This window comes from Aptenodytes patagonicus, chromosome 5 (assembly GCF_965638725.1).
Source record: "Aptenodytes patagonicus chromosome 5, bAptPat1.pri.cur, whole genome shotgun sequence".
In the NCBI taxonomy this organism is placed as follows: Eukaryota; Metazoa; Chordata; class Aves; order Sphenisciformes; family Spheniscidae; genus Aptenodytes; species Aptenodytes patagonicus.
This window is the reverse complement of record NC_134953.1, coordinates 66,912,968-66,940,869: the sequence shown is the minus strand read 5'-3', so window position 1 is coordinate 66,940,869 and position 27,902 is coordinate 66,912,968. Positions and strand designations below refer to the sequence as shown.

Sequence of the window (27,902 nt, the reverse complement as noted above, 5' to 3'; positions counted from 1 at the left end):
AAGAATGAAGTACACCAGGCTTATTAACGTTTCTTTAATTAGTAACAGAACAAAAATGCTTGGACTTTTACTGATTATTTTACACAGAAAATACTGGAATGATGTATCGGGTGGTTTTGTGTCCATTTTGCTCTGTTTTATTTCCATGTAAAAATATATATCTGGTACACAAGATTAAAAAAAATAGATTTTCGCAACAAAATAAGTGCTTTGAGCACTAAAAATTCATTTGTGCACTTTAATGTTGGCCTAAATATTTACATTTTCTAGCCACATCCCCTCCCACCCCAAAAATGGGCAAACCTCAGATTATAAATATCAGCTGTGTCTGGTATACAAAACCTTCCCAGAAAAAGGGCAGGAAACACAAACAATGCTGTGGCTCAGACAATCTGATTTTAACTCCCCCAAAACAGTAAAAAAAAAAGACTTCAACTCTTGTCAAAAGTAAAATGGCACAGGGAACACAACACTAGTTATCAGGCATTGCAAGCAGAAGGGAAAGAAGTTTTGAGATGTGATACCTTTCAGGGGAATAATGGCACAGACCAGGTAGCAATAGTATGCTTTCAAAAGGTCAAAAAAGTTTAAGAAGGACTGATCTTGCATTTTTGGAAGAACAGGGTAGATTAGATGTCTCTTAAAGTCCTTCTCCACCTGATTTACTATGCTGTAGGGTTGGATAATGAAAAAACAACAATTTCCACAGCCAGCATCTGCTGATCTTGAGCCAAGACAACATGTCAGGAAATGCTGACATGTTGAAAATGTTGCTTTCTGGCAACGGTTCCTTTCCACCACTTTCTGAGTCTTTCTCAGCTAGACTGTGCTGATCACACTGAAAAGTGTCCAAGTTCACCTCCTCTGTCATGGGGCCATCTTGCCATTAGTCCAAGCAGTGTTGGATGCATCTTAGAACATCATGAAGTCCCCTCTGCCAAGTGTGAAAAATCCCCTGGGGGGAAAAAGGGTCCCGTTGGTAAAGCATGAATTAGGGCAGAAGGAGAGACATTCATAGCTCATGGTTAAAAACGGTACATCAGCAACTAACCACATGAAGGCAGTTGGGATCAAATGTCACCAACTTTGCAGAGCTGATCTCAGATGTTATCACAAACCCACTGCATGTGGGAAAGGTAACGGGCATTACTCGGTAGCCAAGGTCACACCTGCTCACAGGGCAGGAATCACTAATAAAACATTTGGAGATCAGTGTAGCTGAGGACAAAACAAGAGGAAAGGTAGCTGAAGGGGTGTTATCAGACATGGGATTGAGTCTTAGAAACCAGAGTGTGCAAAAGTCAACCAAACTTGCCTCGTTCTCCAGAAAGTCAGTGGCTTTCTAAGACAGAAGCCATACAACAGAGACTGGCATCTATTAAAAAAAAAAAATCTGTCCAGAGATGCTTGGCAAGCTTAGGATTTGGCCTTGGCCTGAAGAGGCTCTTCTGCAGTGTTCATAATTCATTGAGTTGAAATGCCCAGAGCGAGTCCTTGGGAAGAGGTCTCCCACCACAGGGTGTCTTGTCCCATCGGACTCCGAATGAGCCATCCCAGTTCGCCTGCTAAAATGCTTCAGTGGCAAATTCGTTCTGTCATTTCTTTCTGCATTGAAGGGGGAGAGAAAAAAAAGAAACAGTAAGTGCAAAAGACAGGTTTTAGTAGAGTGACATGTCAGGCAGTTTGGTAGGTGTTCAAAAACAACCCAAGGAAGTGACCGTGGGAGTCTCGGGGAGCGTTTCTCTATTTCCCATGCCAGCCCTCCTGGGAACTGCTCTGCCTCAGCAGCTCCTTCCTGGCATCCTCCTCAGTCTCTGTGGCACACGGTTATTTTGGCCATGCCCTAGCTTTGTGAGCAGTTTAAGGAAAGAGCATTGGCTGAGATGTTGAAAGATGCAGGTCCTGCTCCTGACTCAGCCACGGAGCAGCCAGAGAAGGCGGTGCCACTCTCAAAGCCTCCGTTTGCAGCTGCCTAGGGAGACGGGACATGGAGCTGCTCCTGGGAGCCGCTGGCTCTTGCTCTGGGAGGTGACAACAGCTCACCCAAAGGACCTGTGGTTTTGGCAAGGGATCCCACGGTCACACTGCAATGCAAATGAGTGCTAATAACAGAGGGCCACAGGAAACCTCCTGCGAGAGCGAGCTCTGTTTAGGCTAACAGACTGTTTTCTTTAGCCAGGATGGCATCATGCCAGCTGCATTAGGAAGGTGCCCAACTTTCAGCTGGTGAAAGATGGTATTTGTCCTTGCCTTAAGGAGCTCAACTAATAGCTTGCAAATCATGTACATTGCTGCAGCGAGGAAAGTCTGTGACTCTCTCTGGCACATCAGGTTCATGGCTTGTGAATCTGTATGTGCATGCCGACCCCCATCACACACCCCAGAGAAAGGTTTGCACATTAAAATGTACTCCCAAAATAGATCTGAAGTAGGACTGGTCTGCGGAGAAGGAAGGATGCAACTCTGAAAAAAGGAGAACTAGGAAAGTAGGATGACCCTTGAGTAACCCTATAAAAGGCCATTTAATGATATAACCAAGGGAGACAGAAGCTGCAATCTCAGCTCTTCAGTGCTGAGTGCTTTGTTTTTAAAATCCGTTGGGGGAAAGTGGCAAAGAGAGGGCTTCTCTGTAGGAGTAACATGCAAAATCACTCGAGTGCAGAACCCTGCCATCAAATGAAAAGCTGATGCTCTGCCACAAAATCATGTTGCAAACGGGAAGTGTTTGCAAACATCTCATAAGGAGAAAGAAGAGGGGGGGTGAGAAGACTGTGAACATCCTCTTGCAACAGCATCCAGCCCACCCCACTAGCACAGCACCACGCACAAAAGCAGCCTTGAACGGGATGGGTTGGGGCAGCCAGTGGACTGCCAAGCCACTTGCGAGCTCCTCAGGCTGGCCCCAAATGCCCAAGGCATTCATCACACTCTGGAAATCCCCACAGCTCTGCCTTAGTACGTAACCAGCTGGACCTCTGCCAGTGCTGCTGCCCAGCACCATGACCTGCCCTTGTCAAGGAAGCAAGTGCACGGCTTCTCTCTGCCCCCGTATTTCTTGATTTGTTAAGAGAGTGAATCACTGCCTTTTGCTAGTTCTGCCTGTACAAAGGATCTATCTCATTCTCGGCTCCCAAGATTTGCTGCTAAGAAATCATGTCCCAAAGAAGCTTGACAAAAGGGAAACTGAGGCAGCAAAGGGAAATTCAGCCAGAGGCAGGCTTAAAAACCAAGAACTCCTTCATCCCACAGTCCTTGTAATTTTTCTAAGCTATTTGGGCCTAACAGGACATTTTCTGGCTGGGGAGGTGCTGTTTTTTTCTTTCTTCTTACTCCTAAATCTGAAAACTGGGGTTCCTCAGTAGAAAGCCCATGTCTGGAAAGCTCCAACCATAATACAGCACTCAGACCTGCTGTCCTGTTCCAGATGTGCTCCCTCCACAGGCTTGGTGGCCTTCCATAGCCATGTGCAGGGAACAGGCACCTCTGCAGGCAGGAGTCTCCTCTGTCATGGGATTCACATGGACTAACTCTGTCCATCTAAATGCAAGGTTAGGACAGTTGTCTGGGCTCATGAGACAGTCAAGAGAGACTGAACCTGCAGCTGAACCTGAACTTGAGAACTTGCAAAAACGAAACCCTGCAGTCTTAGCCTAAAATGAAGGCAGATGCAACGCACTGTCTGTCCTTGCTTAAGTGTCAAACCAGCTGATGAATCCTTCAGGACTTAAAAACACATAGAAGCAGGGCATCAGCTATGGTGCAGCCCAGTGAGAAGGAGAATGAGCAAAGCAAGTCACTGACGCTCTGCCCTGGGCTGGGGAGAGTAATTAGCTACAGGAAAGTGGACTGAGGTCAAGTGTTAAGTGCTGCAGAGGCTGGATGTTACCATTTGTGCATCTTCACAACTGCTGCTGAAGCAAAGCCAAAACAGCATGAACACTGGGCTCCCCACACGATCCACAGCACAATGAACTGGAGCCACACCAGGCTCCCGGGGGCTCACTGGAAAGCCCCTGGGATGCGCATGAAGAAACTTCCCATTATTGCTTTCCCTGCCTGCAGCAGAGAGGAATGTTGTTGGAAGCTACTGGATCAATCCTAACCCATGCAGACTTTGGGACTGATGGCAGTGTCAAGCTGCAGCCTCTCTGGGGTAACAGCATGGCCAGAAGGACCACTTTCAGTTTTTGAAAGTTGTTCATAAGCTGCAGCAACTTGTCCCTCCCTCCTCAACTCAGCATTGCATCCTGGACACAGCCATCCTCTGGTTGCAGGACACTCTCATACACACCTACAGCAAGTCATTGCCTGAGGGAAGGAGGTCTCCCATGTGGTTGGGTCTGCTTGGGGCTTGGATGCCAGGCAATGGGCACACCAAGAAATGAGACACAGATGGTAAATGTGTCTCATTTCCTTGTAGTTTAACCTTGGTTGCACCACACGGGAAAATCTGTTCATCTTGGCTTCATCCAGACCCATAAATCATCTCATGTTCTATGAGTCACTGGCATTGAAAGCCTATTTAGCAATGTCAGCCTCTGCTTTGGCTATTAGGTGCTAATTATTTACATTAGCAAGCATCAGTCAAAGGAAATGACACCATTATGGGCTGTATATCAATGCTAAAGAAGTTTGTCATGAGGAGTGGTGGTGAGGAAGACTAACAGGACAGAGTGATGCTGAGCTGCCATTTTCTGGAGCTGAGGGCCATTGTGATAATATAGGTCACAATCAAACTCTACAAAATAATTAATGTAGATGCTGTTGTCATTCAAGTCTCCCCTGATTAGATCATCATCTGTCCATCCCCCCAAATCACGATCAGAGCAGACAGGCAGCAAACTGACTGAGACAAATGAAAGCAGAGAAGGAGTAAAGCGCTTAGCACTTAGGGGCAGGGGCATTCCCCCCCCCCCCCCCCCCCCCCCCCCCCCCCCCCCCCCCCCGATACTCCTAACAGGCAGCTCATGCTGGGACTTTTCTCAGCTCTTTGTCTCTCTGGGATTAGATCCTCTTGGACTTTCCTGGCTCTCTGCTGCTGGATACGGCCTTTTCTGCAGCCCAGCCCTTATCACAGCGTGCTAACTACTGGGTTCCCTGTTAATTCTTCTCCCCATTGCAACGTGTCCTCCCTAGGTCAGACCACACTCAACCTTGCCTGTGACACACTTGCTTCTCTTACAAAACTAACTATGTGCATTTTCTAGTTTATGTGCCCGGGCTGTCTGGCCTCTGCTTCCCACCAGTCCTGCTGTTTTCAAGGACTCTCGCTCTCTGCCAGGCTAATTGCTTCCCAAGGGAGGCTGCAGAGAAACTTGGAGCTCCAGCGAGGCCTCTCCAGCTTGGCCTCTATAGCTGTTGTCTGGAGCTGCATGTCCTATTGGGGCTTGCCTTCTTGCAGCCTCATTGTAATTCACGCCAGGATCTCAAGCAGGGACCTTAGTCTGCTAATAGGAAAACTCAAGACTGTGGAGAGAAGAGTTGGGCTCAAATCTGACCTCTGAAGGCCATGTGGACACAACTGGCTGGAAACACTTTGATGTGCAAATTGCATTAGAGCTACTAAGACAGTACAGAGGGACACTATGTTACGGTGGTCCTGAGGATACTGAAGAGCGATTCATAGACATAGCAGCAGAAGCTAAGTTTAAGGAGGGTTTTCAAAGGGTAAAGGGCTTCCCTCAGTGTTGCTGGGAAGTTCTCTCTCAGAGCACTAAGGCTGATGGTTACAGGACAGAAAACATGGGTGTGCTTCTGAGGTAGGGTGGCTGAAAGAGTCCAGAGAGGGTGACTGCACTGCTCAGAGTCCAGGCCCCACCTGAATCTACCAGTGCTGTGTTCAGCCCACGCCACTCTCACCCCTTCCACCTCCCCATCCCTGGGGCATCCTTACCAAAGGCTCCAGCTCCCGATGGTCAACGAGGCTGAACTCCCTGATGAAGTAGTAAAAGTGCTTGTAGCAGGTGTTGACGTGAGCCTCAGCACCCATGTTGATGATGCTGTCAAAGTGGTGGATGTAGACATGGACAAAGACACGGAAGAGGCGGGTGAGGATCTTAGTGCATACTTGCTGGAACTGCCTGGGGAAGGGAACACCTGCAAAGCAGAAGCAAGTTGGAAGCCATTTGACTGTTTCCAAAAAAACCAGCTAGTGTTTAAATGTCACTGTCATGCTTAACAGGCAGTTGTGGATGATGAGGAAGGACTCCCTTGGCTAATGTCAAGAGTGACAGCTACACCGGGGCAATGTGCCATCTAGCTCTCCCCACATACTTCCTCATTGCCCAGCTAGCAATTTCACACAGGCATGGTCTGAGGATTTGGGGAGTAGCCCTAGGAGAGAAAATTTCTCATCCAGTAGAGGAGGCCACGTCTCTCCACATCTGGCTCTATCCAGAGCAATCTGGCAGAGGATCCTTCTGCCCTCTCTCCCTGCCGTTCCCCTGCAAGCCTGTGCAGGCACAGCATAAGTCAAATTGTATTTACCCAGGTCCATGAACAAAACTAAACCTCCTCCCAGCAAAGTACCTTCCCTGGTCCTCTGAATCAAAAGCATGGTTCATACTGTTTTCCTTCCTCCACACACCCTCAAACATCACTTCTGATGCATCAACAGAAACAGGTGGGGTTTCTACCTTTTTTCCTGATCCTTGTTTCAAACAAATGTCTCATTAAAACAGGAAGAAAACTGCCCATCTTAATGATGCTTAGGTTGTAATTTCATTGCACCTGTATGATGCTCCCTCCTGAGATGTCCTCCCAGGTTGTTAAAGAACAGGACCCACCACATATTGCTCTATACTTTTAGCCTTGTCCCACACAAGGACATAATTTCATACTCTACAATTCCATCCTTGTCTAAATGCACTGCTATCACAGTGAAAATCTCAGAGGTGTGATACAGTCAGTGTCAGCAAGCTTGGGGTATATCTCTAAAGGAAACTTGACTTTGAAACCCCGAACATATTTTTTGGGAGGAGGAAAATGAAACAACTGGAATTTGTTTTCCTGAAGCTTCTTTCTCTCCCCTGAGCAATTCAATGCAAATTTGCAAATTTGCAAAGAACAAAATAAAAACCTCCCTTCCCACGGTTGTACCAGCCTCCTCCCTTAGCTTCTTATTGATGCAGCACATAACCTCTTAAAAATCTTTCCAAATAATCTTCACTCAACCATGGCCAGCTCACATATTTTGCGCTGTGGAAAGCAGCAAATCTCTTAGCTAAAAAAATTAAAAATGGTAATTTTATCTTTGAATCTTTCTCATCAGCCTCGCTAGGCAATTAAACTATTTTTCCTAAAGGCTCCTGGCAGTTTTGTTTCCCAGCAGCAGTGTCATGCCCCTCTCCTCCGTGGGTGGCAAACACAAAGGATCTGACCCTCCAACATCATGCGTGGAGCCTGTGTTTTCAATGGCCAGGGTTCAGCGGGTGCTGGGTTCAGTATCGCAGCACTCGTAACAGAAAATGATATTTGGTCTAAAACAGTCACCCTCAGCCCAGCCCAGTCTCACTTCGCTTCGTGCACAGTGTGGGTGCGACGGGCAGGGCAGAAGCGCGTGTGCTTGTGCCACACGTGGATGTCCCAGCCACGGCTTGGAGGAGGACACGTATCTCGGCTCAGCATCACACAAACACAGAGAGATGGTTTTGAGACTGATTCACGGCCACTGCTCTGCATAACCACAAGCACGCTGCAGCCCCAGGGCTGCTCCCACAGCAGGGACCTTGGCATGACCCATTGCACTGCCATCTCTAACAGACCCTGTTAGGACTTTCTGGGAAAGTTGTTCACATGTGGCAAAGTATAACCAGGCTCTCCCCATGCCAGCAGCTTAGAGAAGGTACTGGAGATCTGCTTCTGCCCTGCACCCTTGACTGCGTAGCTCTCCTTGCCTGCTAGTCTGATAAGGGCAGGAATCAGAGAGAGATCTCCGGGTTTCCCTGCAGTCAGGAGGGACACGGTGCTTTATCAACGGTTTCATTTGAGCTTTTTGCACTGAGTGAGAATTTGCTGAGCAAATAAAAGCCTTAATCACCCAGCTGAGGACTCAGACATGCCATTAGGGTGGCCCCTGCAGAGAAGCTTTGAAGAACCAGTCAAGGGACATTTTTTTTTAATAAAGAAAAATTCATCACAGTAAGTAATTTCTGATAAGCGCACATTGCCGGGCCCCGGCAGGGGAATACACACTGTTCTGAACAGCCTGTCTCCCTGGGACCAGAGGCGAGCAGTCGCTGCCAGGAACTCAGCAAGGTGCCAGCAGGCAGACAGCAACGCATTTGTTACCTCCAGTTTGTCACCCATCCCACTTGCCTAGTGCCTCCCTTGGTCAAAGCAGGCAGTGAGGAAGAAATCAGACCCGACCAGCCACCGGGAGTTTATCGCCAAACTGTGAAGAGTGATAGTGAAGGAAAGCAGCAAACCTCAACCCAGTCCTGAGCTGAGAAAGAAATAAGGTCAGGCAGTGAACAGCAGATCAAAAGGATCTCAGACTCCCAGGGCTGATAGCATCTATGATCCAGATACTGCTGTTGTTAGATGAGCCACCTCCAGAGCTCGCAGAGAGTGACAAGTGGCTTTCCACCACTTTTGTCCTGAGGTTAGCCAGGAACCATCTTGTCCTATAAATCAGTTACCAGCAAGTCTTCATGGACATCCTGGCAGCTGAGAGACTTAGAGGGGAGACACCTCCAGCTACATCCTGGGTTCTCCAAAAGCAGCTCTTGCATCAGGGAACAGACATTTAGCATAAATCATAGAATCAGAATCATAGAATAGTTTGGGTTGGAAGGGACCTTTAAAGGTCATCTAGTCCAAATCTCGTAGCCGTCAGCAATTATGGGAGCTGTTGAACTAACCTATACCTAATGATGCCTGGAAAGATATAATCAAGCTGCCAGGACCTACAAGTACCCTTCTGGGCTACCCCACCACTGTGCTTTCACATGAATCCAGCAGCAGCATCAGCTCCCGGGAGGTGAAGCTGGGCTGCTCTTCTCTGTGTCCATCACAAGGTGTCAGTGTGTGGCCATACCCTCCAGACACGGCCAGGCTGTAGTGGTGGCTGGCTGTCACTAATGAACTTCTACAGGCCACACATCACCCTACCATGTCATGACACCACCACCCACTATGGTCCTTTGGGTCCAGGGATCACTGGGGTCCGGCTCTGGCTCTTTCTCCCCGCATCACCCCTCTCACTCGCACACATGCCCAGGGAGGCACGGGCAGCCCCAGCAGCACAGGGCACAACCCTGGGCCATCAGGTCCTGCTTCCTCTGCCTGTGCTGCAGCCACATCTGCACCTTCTGTGCCAGGACCCTCAATACAGGCTATGGATGCTTGACTGGACCCTGCGTCTGGCATGGGGGCCTGCGCCAGTTGATCAAAGCGCTTCCCCCTGGGAAGGAAGCAGAGCAGATATCTGATAAGCAGGTTGCCTCCACCAGCAGCAGTTGTGCCTTGCTGCTGATCTCCAGTGACTTGGAAAGCAACCCACAGCAGCCCCAGCAGGCACTGGCCACACTGGCGAGGAGCTGGAGAAATTCCCCATCCCCTTGCCAAGAGCTGAAAGCAAAGGGCTCTCCAGTAAAAGCTGCATCTGACCAATCCGGGGAAAGCAGCAGAAAGATCTGGCATAAATACAGCTTGCCCTGGGTCAGGGCTGCCGGCGCAGCAGCTGTCCAGCAGATAACGCATGTGACATCCTCTCGAGCACACGGGGGGACACAGCGAGAGCAGGTTGTGCCTCCTCCCTGCAGCCAGGCACGCGTTGCAGCCAGCACATCCCAGCAAGGGGAAAGCCCTGGAATAGGGATCTTGGCACTGGCCACGCATCTATCCTGCCTTTGCAGATGTTTAGCTTTAAACCGAGCAGCCAGGCCCCCATACGTTCATGTTGAAGCCATCCTGGCTGCTAGGAGGGGTCACTGTGACAGCAAGCAGAGAGCAACAGGGCCCATTCCCCAAGCATGCGGGGCAGCACCCTGCTCCCGCTGTGGGTCCCACCTCCCTGCCAGGCTGGGCCAGGCAGATCAGCATTACAGCCAGCGGCAGAGAGACCCCATTAGTGGCCAGTGCGCCAATAAGCAGCACTTGGGAATGGGGCAGTGGTGGCCCTTGCGTGGGGGACTCTCTCCATCTCTGAGGTGGTGCATGGTGGCATGAACCAGCAGGAGTAGCAGCTTGGTGAGACGAAGGGAAGAGGCTGGTGGGACTGACTCTGCATGGCTGAGATGACCCATTAGCAGGAGCGTGGCGGGCCAGGGGAAAGTCAGGATGGAGCCCCAAGTTTTGACAAACCACCCTGGCACTGTGATATTTCTTGGGTTTGCTTCACCCTCCCCAGCCCTACACATGGCAACCCAGCAGCGCCATCCCAGCATGTCCCACTGATGCTGGTCCCAGCTGCCCTAAGGGGACAGCAAAACACCACAAAACTCATCTGGGCTGATTTAAAGGCGTTGAAATTACCTTTACATTTAAATCACTGGTGCTCACCATCCAGCAACCTTGGAGGAAGCAGCCACAAATCCACAATCTAGCCCCCCTCTGACTCTTACATGATGAGCAACGAGGCGGGGACCACGGGATGCAATGTGAGCTCGCTCAGATGCTGGGAAAAACATTTATACACAAGGTCAGCTTTTTTTCTCTACCCATGATCAAAGGCATGCGCTACCCAGACGCTGCACACAGACTAGACAGCCGGCGGCTGGGAGCATCGCCTGTCTCAGGGCGGAAAGACAGCCCGATCCCAGGAGGAGTGGAGCAGAGCAGCCATCCACAGCGGCAGAAAAGGGAGAATCTTACTCATGCTCCAAGCCAGGGCAAAAGATGTAAGTACAGCAGGTACAATTTCACCCACTGCAACGCAGCCAGGGCTCTGGCGAGTGGCGTGACTCACAGCCCTGAAATGAATTAGCACCTTCATTTTATCTTGGATGTTTTGCTTGAAAACCCCAAGATGTGATTTAATGCTTGAAGAAATCTGTTTTCCCCACTCTGTGCTGATTGCTTCAAAACATAAGGAAACCATGTGGGACCACGTGTAAAAGGAAATGAAAATGAGAGGTAACAAAGTGCCTGCGTTTACAGTAAGGGACTGCGAATGGCTCTTGGATCTTTCCTGCCATCTCTCCCATCCCTAACCCTCGTGGTCCAGCCGATTCAATTTTTTCATGATGAATCAGTACTGGGAAGCTATTTTGCTTCTTGGCAATTGTATTTTTTTCCTCTACAAAAACAGTAATTCAATGAACTACATGATGAATTATTGTTGTTGTTATTATTTCTCAATTCCATTTTGGCCACCGTGGTGTTCGGTGATTCATTTTTTCCTAAAAATAAGTCGTGAAAGCCCCATTTAAAACTAATGGCATGATGGCAGCTGCAAGCTGGCGTGATGTTAATTTTGGAAGAAAATAGGCAGAAAAAAGACAAATCATGTAAAAAATAGCCAGCTGAGAGAATGACAATAATTAGCTGAATTCTGAACATTTTTCTCCTGTTGTTATGGGGAGAAAGTATCGGATAATTTCACACCAAGTTTTCTCTGTTTTTTATAATTGTTTTGGGACCACAGTTGAATGGCAGAGCTTGAGTTTTGAAAAGCTTTCCAAGAACTGTTCCAAAATCTCCTGTGACTGATGCTCTTCAGAGCCACAGGCACATTTGGCAGAGAGCGCAGGGTGTTTCCGGCGCTGGGTCCGGTCCAAACCCTGCGTCTGCACTGATTTAATAATGGAGAGGTTTCAGCAGCCGCGATGGTGCTGATGTAGGACGCCTGGCCTTGTGCAACCTGCAGCCTGGTGCTGGGCTGACGGGTGCCGGCGCAGCCGACTGCCACGGGCCCTGCAAACCCCATCCACCCAACCCTCCTCCCCAGCACACTACCGCCCAGCAGCAGCTCCCTAAAACCAGGCACCACGGGGCAGAACAATTACTGGGAGGAGACAATATTTTCCAGGTGGTAATTTGTTCATGTGGCCACTCATTGAAGAAATCTATATAGTTTTACCAGCTGGTAAAAATACACCTGTAGAATCATTTATTCTTCTCCCTGCATGGGAAGAATGCTTATTCTCCATTTAAATGTATTTTTCAAGACAGCTACACTGGTTGGAAGAGTGGAAACAGAGCACTAGCACATGCAAACTGATACGGATCATCTGGGAAAGCTGCTGCTGCTGCTGTAGATTTATAGCGATCAGGTTGGCATAGCTCACCCCATGCAGGGATTTGTCTCATCTTGACAGGCAGACAAACAGGTTTCCACGCCAGAGGAAGGATTATACAGCAAAGCCTGTAGGTGGATTTCCCTGAGGATGGGGAAGATGCAGTATCATCCCCTCCCCCCAACCCTTGCTGTGGTACACAGAGGGCTTGGCAGCCCCCCCGGCCCCATTAAACCACCATAGGGATTTTCTACTGGTGCAAGCATGCCATCCGAGGGCTGCAGTCCTGCTGGTTAACTCTGCCAGGTCACAAGCTGCCTGCTGGCGTCGGGCTCCCTTGCTGCCGTTTCCGATGTCAGCTGCCCCTTGGGTCTTGCTGCAGAGCCAGCACAAGCTCTGCATCACACAGTTTGGCTAAACCAAAGGTGTTTGTCAGCCAGGTCGCTCTGCTCCCCTCCCAATTCTACAGCTCTGACACATGCCGAAGGACCAGATGCTTTAGTGGTGCAAATCAGCCCAGCTCTGCTCCGGTCACTGGAGTTGTGCCCATTTACCCCAGCCAAGGTCTCCCCCGTGATGCCAAAGGACCCTGTGAGCCCACAAGCCAGTGAACCATCTCTGCTCATTTGCAGCTGAGCCTCTCACCCCAGGGTGAAGGATTTCCCCACTCTGACCCATGAAATACCTCCCCCTTAATTGTCAGGACAGCCATGACTGAGTGAGCCCTGCTAAATCATGTGCTGCTTCAGGCTTTGTAGCTTTTGGATGGAGAGGGATGCTGAGGTTAGCCTCAGGCAACGTTAGCAAGTTTGGGGAACACTGGCTGTTTCTAAAAAAAGAAAAAAAAAAAAGTCTTTTGTCTGCGGTCAGGTGGCCTTAGCCAGGGAAATCTTTGTGCTGGGACAGTTTTATTGCACATGGCAAAGAGGGGCCAGGAGGGAAAGCTGAGATGCACACAGCTCATGAAACGCCTGCTGAGATGGTGGTCGGCTGTGCCAGTGGACTTCTCCAGTGCGAGCAGGAGTGGAACAAACCTTCATGCTAAATCCCACCTCTACTACTAATATTAAAAAGCCTCACCTCAAACCCAAAGCTTGAAATTTATTTTTCCCTCCATCACCTTGTCAGACTTCTCCCCCTCCTTAAAACAGCTCACATCTCCCTTGTGTCCTCTCAGTGCCTTATTCGCCTTGTCCTGGGTCTTTTCCCAAGGGGCTGGCTCTTTAGGAGGGAGGCCGAGCATCCTGTTTGCTCGCCCTGGCTGCTGTCCCCAAGCCCTGTGTCCCTCCCCGCTGTGCGTCCCCCCAGCCTCCCCCATCATCCGGCACGCCGATGAGGAGCAGCCCGTCAGGAACGGGCGGATGTGACATTTCCCTTCGGCCAAACACCTCCATCTTCTGAAATGCCAGAGCTGCCGAGCAATTACCCGGCGCACAAGGCAGGCCAGTGAAAGGCAGTTAATTGGGGACATGCTGATGACAAACTGCCACTGGCTCCCTCCTCCTCCTGCCGACAACAACAACCTTTCATACGTTTTAAAGTGAGATCTCAGGCTAAGTTCCCTTTTACATGTGTGAGGCCAGAAGCACCAAGACACACCAGCAAGGGGACTGGTCACTCAAGGGCATGAGGGCGTCCCCCCCCAAGAAAGGGGCTTGGAAGAGAGACACTGGGAATGGCTTTGGAAGAGAAAAAAATGGGTTTGTCCCACAACCGCCTGCAGCCAGCCTGGATCCCACCCAGAACCACCCCTGGGCCAAAACGAAAGGAGAAGTGGAAACCAGAGGCACCAGCCGTCCCTCCTCACATTGGGATCTGTTACACCTCAGAGGGAGAAGTGCCAGGGACAGGGTGAAAACTAGCAGGGACATGACTGTACTTGGTTTTTGCACCTATGAGAGAGATGTGGGAGAGTGGAGGGTGCTGCGATGCCGCCATCCCTCCGTGGCTGCCTGCTTTCTGCAGTGTTAAGAGGCCCTGTAGCCCTGACTCCCCAGAGCAGCTTTCAAGCAGCATCACATCCCAAATCCTACCTGAAAAGGCATGAAGTTGGACCAGGACACTCTCCTTTCTGGCCAGAGGGAAAATGGAGTAAATCCATGTCTGCGCCCCTGCTTTTAACAGCACGCAGAGCTTCTCCTTGGGAACAAGCCACCTTGGAAAATGGAAGATCCAGCCTGTACCCTGTGGCTGCCGTTTCACCCCTTGGCAGCAGCGAGCCTGTGCCCAGCTGCAGCCAGAATCAACAGGGACTTTGTTGTCCTCAGCAGAGCTGGGGCTGCCAGCACGGAGCATCCTGCACCGGCACTGTCAGCCAGCCACACACTTCCAGCCTCCTCTGTCCACCAGGATGTGTGGAGCCCACTGAGTCCATGAGGGAGGGATGCCTCCATGGTGCAGCCAATGCCCCTGGTGAATCCCAAGGGCTGACTCCCCCACATGCCCTGAAGGCAGCCTGTCTGCCTGTCCTCCAGCATGAGGATCCGACACTGCGCTACTCAGACCACTAGCAAGGGGAAGAAGGCAGGTCTTGGCTTCAGGTGATGGAGGGAGAGAAAAAGGGAGCCCCAGAAAGCAGGTTGTGCCACCCTCACCCCAGGCATAGCCAGTGCAGCCACGTCAGACCAGGGGTCTGGGGAGTCACCCCATCCCAGAAGGCTGAAATTAAGGGTTTGGTACAACCAGCCTGCAGGCGCTGCCTCCCTCTTGCTTGCAGAAAGCCGCGACCCCTCTGAGCCTCCAAGGGCCGGAGACTTTCCCAAAAAAAGACACACAACTAGATGCTACAGCACAGCCAAACAGGGCTACAACAGTTAGTGACAGCCAGTAATCCCACACAGGCTATTTTCTTCAATGTTTCCCAGTGTATTAATGAAAATCCTGAGCCTAAACTGCACTGATTTCATATGACTCTGTCAGCTGTGCTACTTGGGAAAACAAAGAAGGTCAAGAAGTCTTGCAAAGCCAGGTGCTTCCCCCCGAAGCTCCTTAAATCTTCTTTTACATTCAAGCAGCTTTGCATTTCATCTGAAAAGCAACCACTCCATGGTGCAACCTGAGGCTCTGGCAGCCCCACCACTCAACGCATCAGCTCCAACCCATGAACTCATCTCCCCAAACTACAAGAAAGCAGCTAAGTAGCAGGGCTACTATCAGCCCCAGCAGCTGCCAAGCGCTGCAGGTCAGCAGCAGAGGGGTTATTTTGCAAGCTGTCTTCCCTTTGGCAGCTGCTGCAAGCTCCTGAGGCCAAACTTTTTGAAGGGATGCATCGTACACGCTGGGGGTTGGCAGATGGAAAGGCCAGATCCTGCAGCAGGCATCTCTGCTTGGGCGATGCCTCAGCTAAATAGCAAGATGTGATGTATAATCAGGGCTGAGATGAATTAGCAGAGAAGGAAAGGAGCTGAGAAGTGGAGCAGCAAGGTGGGACGAGGGTTAGACCTTGGGAGCATGAACCTACCTGGAAAACCAGAAAGAAATGGAGTTGGTTAGTCAAGAGAGGAGTATGCTGTAGGGATGTGATGACCACCTCTAACTAGCCCTGAGGCTCAGCTCCTTGAGGAAGGGCAAGGGAGCTGATGACCTACCAGTCCTCATTTCTCACAGTCACAGAACATGTGGAAAAAGTTCAAGCACAGAAACAAACAACATTGTTTTCCACATCCCCTAGGAGCCGGACAAGGAATCCCAAGCTCAATTTGCAGCAAGGGGGTGTGCGATGGACACTGCGGAACACCTGTAACAGGAAAGGCTGCGATCCTTGGGATCGCAAAGTTCAGCCATGCCAACCCTCAGGTGCAACGAATGGCTGGGAACTTGCACCAGTTACAACCCCAGCCTTCCCGCAAAGAACCAGAGCACACTCACCTATCCTGGTGGGGAAGACGTCCTCGTTGTTAATGAGCATCTCGATCCAGTCCATCAGCATACACATGTACTGCGGGGCCGACAGCTTGGTCGGCTTCTTGTACTTGCTATCATCCTGCCACCTGTACTCATACTTGAGCCCACCCGACATGATGGGGCAACTCTTCTCCGTGCAGTACTCCGACATGGTGCCGTAGATGAGGTTGATGCGGTTGAAGAAGTCCACCACATGCACAGCGATCCAGTCATTGATGCTCTCACCAGGAGGCAGCTGCACCACCGCTTTGAGGTCCAGCCCAGACTTGAGGGAGGCCTGGGCTTTCTTGTACAGCTCGAAGCGCTGGGTGCCCGGCTCAAACTTCTTTCGGGGACGAAACGTTTTGTCTTTGTTGAAGACTTGCTTGAGACACAACGCCATCATGGGCAGGGCCAGCCAGGGTGAGGGCAGAGGCTCGGCACAATGTGAAACCCAAGGCTGGGGTCTTCAGGTGTGGAGGTTTCTGGGAGGAGAAAGAGAAATTTTGGTCACCTATGAAGGCAGCTGCATGCGTGGGCACGCTTGCAAGGATGAATTCACACCAGGATGCTGGCTGGCCCCACTGCTGTGTCAGCACATGAGGAGAGAGATTTGGGGTGAGCTCCTGGCCCTTCTACGCTCACTAAGGTGACCTGGAGCAGCTGCTGCCACCTCACACAGCAGCTCCCGGCACTGGAGAGGGCCAGCACTGCTGCGTGTGCCCCATGCAAAGCTCGATGGCAGACAGAGCCTCTCCTCCCTCCTGAGCACGCCGGGAGCTCATTGGGCTCCACCCAGCCTCTTACCTCCAGGACTTTTATGAATAACTGCTGCAATAAAGCGAGAGCCATGATATCAGTGGAGCTCACCAGCCCGGACAGTCCCAACCTGGTGGCCCTTTCCTCTTCTAGCAAAGGGGAAGCGTCTCTTTCCCAGGGATTTCTCAGTACAAATAACCCCTGACCCTGCCGCGGCGGCTGGCGAGTGATGCCCTGGGGACTTCGCTGCGACCGCAGCTGGCTGCTGGTTCACACAGCCTCAGCGCCGAGATCAATGGGAAAAGGGGGGATTATTTTTGTTGTTCTGCCCGTGTGTTTGTTCAAAAGAACAAAACCTGCATCCGAAGAAGGGAAACAGCAGCCCAGCAGAGCAATGCGACGTGCCAGGATGCGGCCAGCCCTCCAGGCATGCACACAACGCACACAGGAGCAGTTGGGGTGGCGAGCCGATGCTCCGGGTGACTCGGTCTGGAAGTCACAGCTTGGCAAAGCGCTGAGCTCACCCCTTCCTGCCCGAGGATGGCAGCACAGACGAGGGCTGCAGTATTTCCCTTTTTTTCTTTTCCTCCCTGAAGCTCCCGTGGAAATCCCATCCATCCCAGGCTGTCCCAGACAGGCTGAAATACGCTTGTGCATTTAGTTACCTGTGCTCATTACCAGTGAGATCAAGGCCCCCTTGTGCTAAATGCTTTGCTGAGGCTTAGGGAAGAGAAGGTCATCCAACAGCCTCCCCCTGATGGGAGGAGATGGAGAAAGAGTTAAAAAAAAAAAAAGGAAGAAAAAGAGTCACGGAAAAGGGAAGTGACTTACCCAAAGTCACGAGCAGGAGGGAATGGTGCCCAAGCCAAACCTGGATGCACGTTCATCATTAAAAAGACAGCTTTCAGCCGAAAGCTTTCATTCTGTTGATAACACCTCTAAAAAAAGCTTCTTGGGGAGTTTGCTAATGCATAACAGTTCCTAAAATACATCCATATACATACATATATATTTATATATAACTACTGCAATAGGGATCCTAATCTAGTAACGTAGGAAGTGCTGGGCTTCCCTTTGGGATGAGGCATCCAGCAGGGTCTGCCTGTATGGAGGTAGACGTGATGGGGCTGAGCAGTGCCCGGCCCTGCAGCCAGCATGGGAGGGAGGGGGCCAGCAGCGCCTCTGGTGCTTTTGCCCCCCCAAAGCACTTGACACTAACTGGCTCTGCCAGCAAGCCAGGACATGGGGCTGTCCCTGCCCTGCCACTGTCCCTGCCTTCATACGTGGATTATTTTTCCTCTCTCTCTCCTGTCACCAGCCAGCGGCAGAGGGCTCTGGCTGAAACATAAAGACCATTCAAATGAGCAAAAATAAACAATCGTGCACCTAATGAGAAGTCAGGATTTCCCCATCTGACACTTGGCAGCTTCCCAGGATGGGGATGATGCAGCACCCACTAATCCGTCCTGCAGCTCCCTCATCCCCGTCCTCAGCCAGACCACAACCCCTAACAAAGCTGAGCAGCCCCTTTGCCCAGCACCCAAATAAAACCCATGTGACTGGATGTGATCCGCAGGGCTGGATGGGCATCACACGGCACCACACCAAGCCCGTGTCCTCGATCCCTTTGCCGGGTAGATGGAGGATGAACAGATTTGTTATCCCCGTGTTAGACTGGACTGAAGCCACCAGGTCACACAGTCCCTCTGGGTTAATGTCAATACAAGCAGGGACTGGGATCTAACCCAGGAGGTTTCCCTGGAATTTCAGCAATGCAGGTTGTGCCAACAGACATTTCTCCATGTTGCCGTTTCTGCTGGCCTTGGCTCCATTCGCTCAGCTCCAGGAGCTACTGCTGTTTGCAGGCTCTTCCAGGCAGAGGCCATGTTTGTTCCGGGGTGATGAGAAGCCACCCTGGCAGATGATATCACATCAAACACATCGCTTGCAGGCGCCATCAGCAGTGAAATCTGTTCTCCATGAACATGGTGGGGTTCCCGTGTTCCTGTGCCTCACATTGGAAGTCCGCTACAAATATTGAATCACTTACTGGGAAGTAAACTCTGCATCTCATCTCCCGAAGCCATCCTACTGCCCTATAACTCATCCCACAACTGCATCTCTGCATCATCCACAACTGGATCTCTGTGTTACCCTGCAAGCTGCTCTCACTCATCAGGCAGGTGGGAATGCTTCAGTACCATTCTAATAAAACACCGTTTTTAAAAAAAAAAAAAAAAAAAAAAAAAAAAAAAGAGCAACAAACCTGCTAAACATCTGCCAGGTGTTTTCCTACCATGCATCTGTTAGAGATTCCCAGGAAGGGGGGAGCAAAACCCATTGCTGCCCAAGTGCTCGGAGCAGACCTGTCCCCTGAGCCCGGGGGATGCTGGCACGGCACCGCAGCCTCTCTGCTCCCTGGGCAGCAGCGCACGCTGGAATAACAGGAGTGGGTTTGCTTTCAGGATCCTCGCCAGCATCACTACCAAATTACCAAGTCACTAAAAGGCCTTGCGAATCCTTACTGGAGAAAAATGTTCTCCAGAAATTAAATTTAACACAAAGCCAAAAACACATCCTGGGATTTACGACCCAAAGAAGCAGGGAGAGGCGCCAGGCCAAAAACCAGATTTCTTCTCTACCTCGCTCCAAAGCTTTCTGCCCAGAGAAATTAATGTGCAGGGAAGGATGTGAGCAGCGTAGGGAGGGAGCTGCATGGAGGCCAGGACTGGGGCTTGAAATACCACCTATGGCTCTTGCAGCTGGGGCACTGAGATGGGACATACCAGCTCGGAGCCAACAGGCTCTGCAAAGTCACCAATGCCTCAGTTTCCCCTCGGGCAGGGACCCAGCACCTGGCCCCACTTTCTGGGGAGAAAGGCAAAGTCCTTTGGGAATGGACCCAGACACATCCTGAGTCTAACTGGTGGAAAAGGGCATCAGCAGCGAACGCAAGACCAGATTTTCCCGGTGTCCACCTTTGTGCATCCAATTCAGCCGGTGCTCTTCCATCACTGCCTGAGTACTTGGGACAGGTCCACATAAAGAGACAGAAAATGGGAGATCTTCCAAGGTTTAGCTGCGGTGCGGAGTTCAGCTAGGCCTGACATTCAGGGCTGTCGTGTTCCTAGAAATCAGGCTGTGGTCCGCTGGGGCTTGGGGTGGGACAGGAGACCCGTCCAAGTCCAAATCGCCACTCGCACTGCCCGTTTTGGGAAATCCGAAGGCGAGCTGCCATTCAACAAGCTTAGACAGCAGCTTCCTACGACATGACCGTACACATCCCGCTGCCGGCCCGTGCCGGTGGGGCCTGGACTGGCGCCGCAGCGACAACCTGCAGGTTTCTGCCTTTGGTTCCCACGTGCAAAATCAAAGCTTCCCCGAGAGGGGCCTTTGGCAAGGGCTGCAACCCCACTTCACCGTGCCGCAGTTCCCATCACAGGGTGGTGCCAGCACCCCGGGGGTTCACACATCCCTTTCTGAAGCATCTGCAAACCCCCAAATCAAACCTCGTCTTGCTCCCGGGAGCGGATGGGGAGTGAAGCAGGTGGCCATGGAGCCAGAGACTTTCCCCGCTGTCACCCCATGTCCCCACTGAGGACGATTGGAGGAGGATGAACGAAGCTGCCGGGCGGAAAGAGGCCACTGCTTCCCATGGGACATCCACGCCGTGGTGTGCTCAGTGCTCACCCCCATCCGCACGCCCAAAATAGCCTCGGCTTTGCAGAGGGCTGGCTTCAAACCCACTGAGCAGACGCAAAACCCCGTCCATGGCTGCAAAAGCTGCTGGCTTCAGTCCTGCCCCTGTTTTTACCAGCGGCAGCAGAAGCGAAACTCGGTTGGGTTTAGCAAGAACCAGATAAACGCAGGGTTAAGCTCTGCAAGGGCAAGGCAGAGCCGCTGCCAGGGACGTAGCAGGCAGAGACACGTGAAAAACTGATTTCCTAGACTGCTGGCAGGTCCAGAGACGAAAGGAAATGAACTGGATGGGGGGATGTAAGTTCAGGGTCAAACTAAGCCACTAATTTCAGATTTGAGGGCTGTTTTGGTTTTTTACTTAAGCTTTTTTTTTCTTCTTTTTTTATCATTTGAAAACCATAGAGGAACATGGCAAGGCGAACGCTTTGTTGTAAATTAAAAACAACTCTGAAAGGTCCGGTTAGAAACTGGCAAAACAAAAGGGGAAAGGAGGCAGAGCGGTGGGAGGGGGGCTTCCTCCCTCACAGTCCTTGCAGGCGCAAGGCAAGGTCACCAACAAAAACCTCCAGTTTTGACCCCAAATAAGCTTTAGTCAGAAACCCAGCAGGAAGGATCAGGTAGACACACTGCCAGTCGCCAGGGTGATGGGCACCGGGGACGGTCCTGTGCTCCCTGCCTCAGTTTCCCCAATTTCAAAACTCCTCTCCCTCCCTAGACTGCCTTTATATTAAGGGCTGCAAAAGCAAAGGCTTCAGGGGAAAAGTGCTTTGCAAGTCCCCGTGGGAAGCATTAATGATCGTGGAGGGTAAGGGGAGAGGAAGGCTTCGACGCCAGCACCTCCTGCGGCTCTGGTGCCGAGCGCATCCTCTCTGGATCCGGCCTGAGACGGTTACACACTCACACAAGCATCTGACTCGAAACAGCAGGCGGCCGCTTTAGCAGCACGCTCCAACCGTCGCCGGCAGTGCAACGCCGGGGAGCACGAGGGGTCCAATGCCGCAGGCAAATCCGCAGGGAGACTCTGGTTCCCGCTGCTTTGGGAAGAGGCCATGGAGGGAGAGCGCAGATCCGTGCCACTCCAGGCACCATAGACCAAAGTGTAGGTTAAATACTAGCAGCTCTGCACAGCCCCCTCAGGCTTCCCCAGGGGGATCTTGCCTTTGGCTGCCCAGATGCCTACTTCTGCTTACCTGCTTTATGGGATTCCCTTCTGCCCACCACAGGCAGCGGTAAAAGTCCCATCCTGCCCTGTCCCCGGCAGAGGAGCAGGGCAGGCATCAGCTCAGCCACCGTCTGCCAGAGCCCCGAAACAGCCAGGCAGCCACAGATGGACAGTCTGACCAGAAACCAGCTGGCCCCGGGGCTCGGCTGGCTTTTCGCTGCTCTAGGAAGCGTTACTGTCTGGCTGCTGACTTGACAGCCCTGTCTCTGAGCTTCCCTTCAAGCCCCAGAGAAATGCTGTTGCAAAGTCTGGTTTTCAATCTGTCCTAGAGCATCTTTGCAACCAGGGCTTCTTCTTGGTGGACTCGAAAGTACATCAGAAGCGCCCCAAAGGCCAAAGCTGCCTCTCCCAAGCACCCCTTGCACTGCAGCCACCCCAGCCCAAATCTAGCCACGGGCTGGGGGCATATAGGGCTCCTAGAGAGGGAATGTAGCCCTCTTTTCCAGCCTTCGCAATAGCCACGCCTAGTTTTAATGGTCCAAGGAAGGTGGGTTGCAGAAGGAGGATGCTGGGGAGCACGGTCTCGGGGCGCTGGCCCTGCTTCCTCTGTGCTTCCTGCTGGAGCCAAGCCCCAGCTGGGCTGTCCGTGAGAAACGGGGTTATTGGCTGCCAATCCCAAATATAACCCAAACGATAGAAAATTCCAGGAAACGAGCCAAGACAAGATGCTGGAAGAGGGATCAAGGCCCAGCACGTGGGCTGGGGGAGCTGCAGAGAAGCCCTGAGCTCTCAGTAGCATCTCCCTGCTGCCAAACCCTCCTTGTGCAAACCCCCTCGGTGCCATGGAGACCCACGAGAGGTGCGAGCATCCTCCAAGGCAGCCCCCGAGCACCCATCTGCAGAGCAGCCACCTCCGAAGCAGCAGCAGGACTCAGTCCCCGCGCCCCAGCTGGGGGCAGCTGCCAGCTGCCAGCAGGAGGCCACCCTGGTGCTTCCCCCGCCTTGCCTGGGGCTCGGAAATCCCCAGTTCATGCAAGACGGACCCAGCACGGCTTCCAGGAATGGGACTGCATGCACCTTGGCTTGCCCCTCGGCCAGCCCCGCTGTCCTGTTCTGCCCCGCTCCTTGCCCTGCCTCCCTGCCATGCCATCAGCAAAGCAGCAGCTCCCTGGGGACGGTTTTTCCCAGTCACCCAAGATGCCTCCAAGCAGAAAAGCAAAGCCCCATCTCTCCAGGCTGGAGGCAGCATATCCAGTTCATTTTGGGGGTGATGCCCTTGTGGGGCTGAGGGCTCTTTAGGGGTACCTCATTCCTGGGCTCTGGGATCTTGCTGCTGCTGCCAGTGACTTGCTAGGAGCCCTGCAAAGAGGTGTCCAACGGCCTCCACAGCGCCCGACTGCTCTGGTTCAGTCCCAAGGGTGATTACTCCGCTGTCAGAGACGTAATCCCAAACGCTGGGAGCTCCAGGCCTGCAAGCTTGGGGAAGAAGATGAGACCAGCCAGCTGCTGAAAACCCACTTCCACCGCTCGCTCTCACCCAGCTCCCCCTGCTCACAACTTTCCGTCCTCCCTCTGACACCAGCAAAGCCGCTGCCAGGATTGTCCCACCCGGGAAACCAGTGTCTGCCCACACCCCGTGCTGCCGGCAGGGCTGCCTGCCCCCCATTCCCCTGCCCGTCCCCCCTTCCCCTGCGCACTGCCAGCCCTCTGCACTAATGCCCCGCCCTGCCGGCAGTGGCTCCCAGATCCTCCTGCGTCCCCGAAACAGGCTCCCTTGGTATTTACACACTGGCAGCTGAGCAGAGACATGCCGGAGGAAGGGGAAGAGCCTTCTGCAGGCGTCCATGCCCCGGCCGGGTGAAGGACTGCTCCTTCCCAGGCTAACCCCAACCAGGTCTTGTCCAACCCATGCTTAAAAGCACCCGAGGAGCATCCTCGGGGGTACAGCACCAGCTTTTTCCACTCCCAGCACTCACCTCATCCCCCGGCACGCCCGGCTTCCAGCCCCAAATCCCTCTGCTGCACTTTCTGCTCTTACTGAGGAAAAAGAAAAAAAAAATTAAGAAGAAAAAAGTCCAAGCCAGGCTCCCCGTCGGGACTGTCAGTGGTTTGGGGATTGCAGCGGCAGGGAGAGCTGCCACACTCGAGCGCCCGCCAGGGTTTCGTTACAGAAACCCGGGGCCGAGGGTTTTTCTCCGGCCGGTGATGTCACATCCTGACCCCGCCGGCAGCTCCAGCTGTCCCTGGAAAACCCGCTGGGAAGCCAGCCTGCCGGCCCCCCGCCAGCCGCAGCAGTGGGCACACACGCTCACGGGCGGGCACCCACACCCACGCACCATTCCTGGATGCTGAGATCCTTTTTGGCGCGCAGTCCCGCGCCGCTGGCTGGCTCCGAACTTTCACAGGACAGCAGCGTGCTGGGGGAAAGGAGATGAAATCCTGCAGTATTTTCCTCCCCCCATCTTTTGCACAGTCCCTCTCCCTTCATCCTTCCCCCCTCTGCACGCACACAAAAATCAGCTGGAGGTTTCAGTGCCAGGCCAAGCTGGACACTGCCCAAAACAGAAAAGCCAGAGAGAGGTGAAAGAAGAAACCAGAAAAACTTTCGCTGCACAGAGCAGACTTACTTTCTGTTCGTCTCGGAGGTGGGATGAGTTCTGAAGCGCGTTGCAGTATTTAAATACCGCTCAGCGAAAGCAAGCCTGCGCCAGCACGCTCAGCGCCGAGAGGAGCAGCCAGCCAGCGTGGGATGGCTCGGCATGGGCCGGGACTCTGCTTCAGGGTCAGACTCCTGGGTGGGGACTTAAAACTCATGGAGTACCCCACGTGTGATTCTTACGGGTGTTGCAGTGGGGTGGGAGGCAGCAGCACAGCCCTGGTGCTCACGGTGGCACGGCGGCATGTCTTTCGCAGGGGAGCACCCTGGCTCAGCCGCGGCAAGATGAGATACTAGCATTACTGGAAATGCCTGCAAATTGTTTGGCACCGGGACAGTTCTAGTGAGGGAAATGTTTCTAGGCTTTGCTTAAATGTGTGTTAAACTCAGGTTCAGCCAAGCATTTGCAGGTGATGGGGCAAGCTGGGGACCGGGGCGCAGGGCGAGGCAGGGGTAAGGAGCAGCAGGAGTGTGAGAAAGGAAACCACAAACCCAGCAGCCTGACACAGTGGGAGGATCCAGCCGCTGGGTACGTTTGTATGAAGCAGGAGGGTTTAGAATGAGGGTTTGCCTCCCTGAACCCCACCTGGCTTCCCCTGCTGCTGCAGCCGTGGATTTACCTTCCAGCCCCATGCAGACTGTGCACCCAGTAGGACGCATCTCTGCAGGATCTGGACTCCTTCCTCCTAACAGGGCTTCTCAGCTACAGGTGATGCCAGGGTTTGCTCTGGAGGCACAATGTTCAGAAACAGTCTTTAAAAATAAAGTTACCTGCCCAGCGATGGCAAACATCCTCAATTATCCAGCAGCCTCACGGAGCAGACAGCCTGGGCCCTACAAGGCATCTGCTCTCCTTTCCTCCCTCTCCCTGTGCTGGTGCAGGGCCCAGCACAGCGCTGGTTTTGTGCAGGTGCAATAGAAACTATTTGTCACCTGAAGCAGCATCTTATTAGGAGCAAAGAAGACATTGGAGGGCCCGCAGCATCTGGCAGCAGCCGCTAGGAGGTTGCTTTGGATGGAGCCAGAGGGAATCAGGGCTCTGGCAGGGCTGAACATCTGCTGATGAGGTCTTGCACACCCCAGCAGCCCCTTACTTTCCTACCTGTCCCCATTTAGGACACGGCTGAAGGGCAGGTCATGGGCCAGGTGATGGGAAATGGATGCACCGAAGACACACAGGATTCACCCGTGCTTGGTGCCCATCGCAACATGAGATGGCTGTGATGCCTCACACCTGCAGCACGTTTCTGCAGAAAAGGTAAAATCTGGAGGCGAAGCGCCCTGCATGCTCGGCTCCTGGAGCAGGAGGGAAACACGAGCTGATTAATTCATCTGTCCAGCTGCGTCCCACCACAATTCACCAGCTAATCCGGTCCAACAGCCGCAACCCCAAAAGCTTGGGTCTGTGTGTATATCCTCCCCAGGACCTGCGGGCTGGTTTATGGAGGCGGAGCCTTTTCCAAACCAGCCTGGCCCCACTCCTGAGTGAATCTCTGCAGATGGTCTCAGACCAAAGTAACACCCCTAAAACCAGGATCCGGCCCAAGGAGAACTGCAGGCTCCTCCTGGCTGCCAGCAAAGGGAACAATTAAATAAATTGGACATACGGATGTCCTTGCACCTGATGATCCATGGAGGACCATCAAGGACCACGCACAAATACTGAAGGAGTTGGACATCACTGCAAGGTTCAGGCAGCAGCAGCTCTGCGAAGTCTTTTTTCAGCACCTGGGGGAGCATCCCCGATGCTGGATGCTCCCTGCTCGCACATTGCAGCCAGCCCGAGTCCCGGTGAGGGCTGAGCAACCCTGCTGTCCTCCACCCCGGGGACTCGGCGGGCACCAGCGTCCACACTCATCCCCGAGGGATGGAGGAAACCACAAAATGGCCTCAGACCTCGTGAGCAGGAGGCAGAGGTTTGCAGAGCAGATATAACTCCTGACAGCTAATGCCAAGCCAGGAGGAAACTTTCAACTGAAACACCAGCAAAAAATGGGCACAAATCCAAAACTGAGGGGGCTTGGCCATATAGCAAAGGTCCCGGAGGGAACTCACAGCCAGGATTTACATCCAGGCGAGACGGAGCCAAAATACTTAGAGGAGAGATGGGGTCCTCCCATCCTCAGCTGTCTGGAGCCAAAGAAGAGGGGCCAGGAAAACAGCACAAGGGCTGAAGTTGCATCAGCTGCAGCCCTGCAAGTCCATGGGGGTGAGCATCTCCTGGTCAGGGAGTTACCCCCTCGCACGAGGCTTTAGGTTTTGGAAACCTTGCAGAGCAGAGAGCCTATGGTCCTGGAGCCGCCCGGGGTCCCAGCTGTGGGGAGGGAAGGCAGGAGTCGCTTGGGAGAGAGGAAAAGGTCCAAGGGGCAGGTTTGGGGCAGGAGGGATGTGTTATTGTGAAGAGGGCATTTGTCTGCCCCGGAGGAAGGAAGAGGGGGCTTGGCCCCGCTCCTGAAGGCAGGTGCATGGCTGAATTTATCCGGGGGGGAAGGAAGCAGGGAAGGAAGCGAGCCCGGAGTGCTGGACGGCTCCATCGGACCTCATGGGCAGTCATGAAAAGAGGCCCTACAGCAATGTGGCTTTGCACAGCTCAGCAGGACACAGCTGCACCGGGGGTGGGGGTGCAGTGAGCCCCCCAACAGCTGCGATGCCAGGCCGGGCTCTCCCCAGCCACACGGTGCCCTGCACAGGCATACACCCCAGCAGCACAGCACCCTGGCAGTAGTACAGCACCCTCATCAGCACAGCACCCCATCAGACAGGGAGATGCTTGTTCCCCGGCAGGGTTTGAAGGCTCTGCATGCCTGTGCAGACCGCAAGACACAGCAAAAGAGAGCAGTGGGTTTGCTCTGGTTATTTCCAAAGAGGCAAAGGACATACCCAGAAAAGTTTACCTCAGCTGTGCAGCATCAGGAACAGCCAGCTCCCCCTCCCTGCTCCAATGAGTCCTGCGCAAACTCAGAGACAGGGAGTGGGAACTTCCTCAGCCATGGATCAGGGCGGACTGGAGTCCTGCCGTTTTCTAAGGCACAGGGAAAAAAAACAGGCGCAGATGAAAAAGGACTGGAGTCAGTATTTTAAGCGAAGGTGAGAACATCATCCTTCGATCTGCACTTCCTTGATTGCTGCAACAGCTGCTTTTCACAAGCCAGGGTGTCTCCCCAGGGAGCATGACGGGCTCCTGGGTTTCCTGCTGACATGGGGGTACATCTCCCTGGGGCGACAGGGGTGGGTGGGCAAAGCAGGTTTTGAGACGCTGCTAACAAGAGCCTCTGGCTGCAAAACTTGCTCCACAGCTCCTAGCAGGAGCTGCTGCCGCATCCCTGGCCCTGGGCTCTCCTCCAGCTGGAGGCAGACGGCAGGCAGCATGGAGGGAAGGAGGTGGCTCCTGCAGCACCTGGTTCAGCTGTGAAGACCCTGGCCCACAAATGGCTAGAAATCAGCAAAGCGACCTGGAAAACTATTGCAGGATGTTTGCCCTCCCCAAGGCAGCTCATCTGGAATCTAGGACACCAGGCTAGGGGAACCGTTGGTCGAACTCAGTGCATCCCACCACGTTATCGGC

General features: G+C 52.8%; 1 protein-coding gene across 1 annotated transcript; it reads right to left on the bottom strand.

Moving 5' to 3' along the window:
- Positions 1 to 24: 24 nt before the first annotated feature.
- Positions 25 to 24,041, bottom strand: MOB3C (MOB kinase activator 3C). The gene is made up of 6 exons (XM_076338232.1): positions 24,018 to 24,041; positions 23,658 to 23,718; positions 22,987 to 23,157; positions 16,047 to 16,546; positions 5,894 to 6,096; positions 25 to 1,605 (listed from the first exon to the last, which is right to left on the bottom strand). The coding sequence occupies exons 4-6, from the start codon at positions 16,465 to 16,467 to the stop codon at positions 1,576 to 1,578; spliced, it is 654 nt and encodes a 217-aa protein (XP_076194347.1). The 5' UTR covers positions 16,468 to 16,546; positions 22,987 to 23,157; positions 23,658 to 23,718; positions 24,018 to 24,041; the 3' UTR covers positions 25 to 1,575.
- Between the last annotated feature and the right edge of the window lie 3,861 nt (positions 24,042 to 27,902).

What these genes read in the sequence shown, in the direction of transcription:
- MOB3C (XM_076338232.1), bottom strand. Translation starts at nt 16,467, where the DNA reads ATGATGGCGTTGTGTCTCAAGCAAGTCTTCAACAAAGACAAAACGTTT. An exon ending in CGTCTTCCCCACCAGGATAG is followed by an intron (nt 6,097 to 16,046) that starts GTGAGTGTGCTC and finishes TCTGCTTTGCAG; the next exon opens with GTGTTCCCTTCCCCAGGCAG. An exon ending in ATCGGGAGCTGGAGCCTTTG is followed by an intron (nt 1,606 to 5,893) that starts GTAAGGATGCCC and finishes CCTTCAATGCAG; the next exon opens with AAAGAAATGACAGAACGAAT.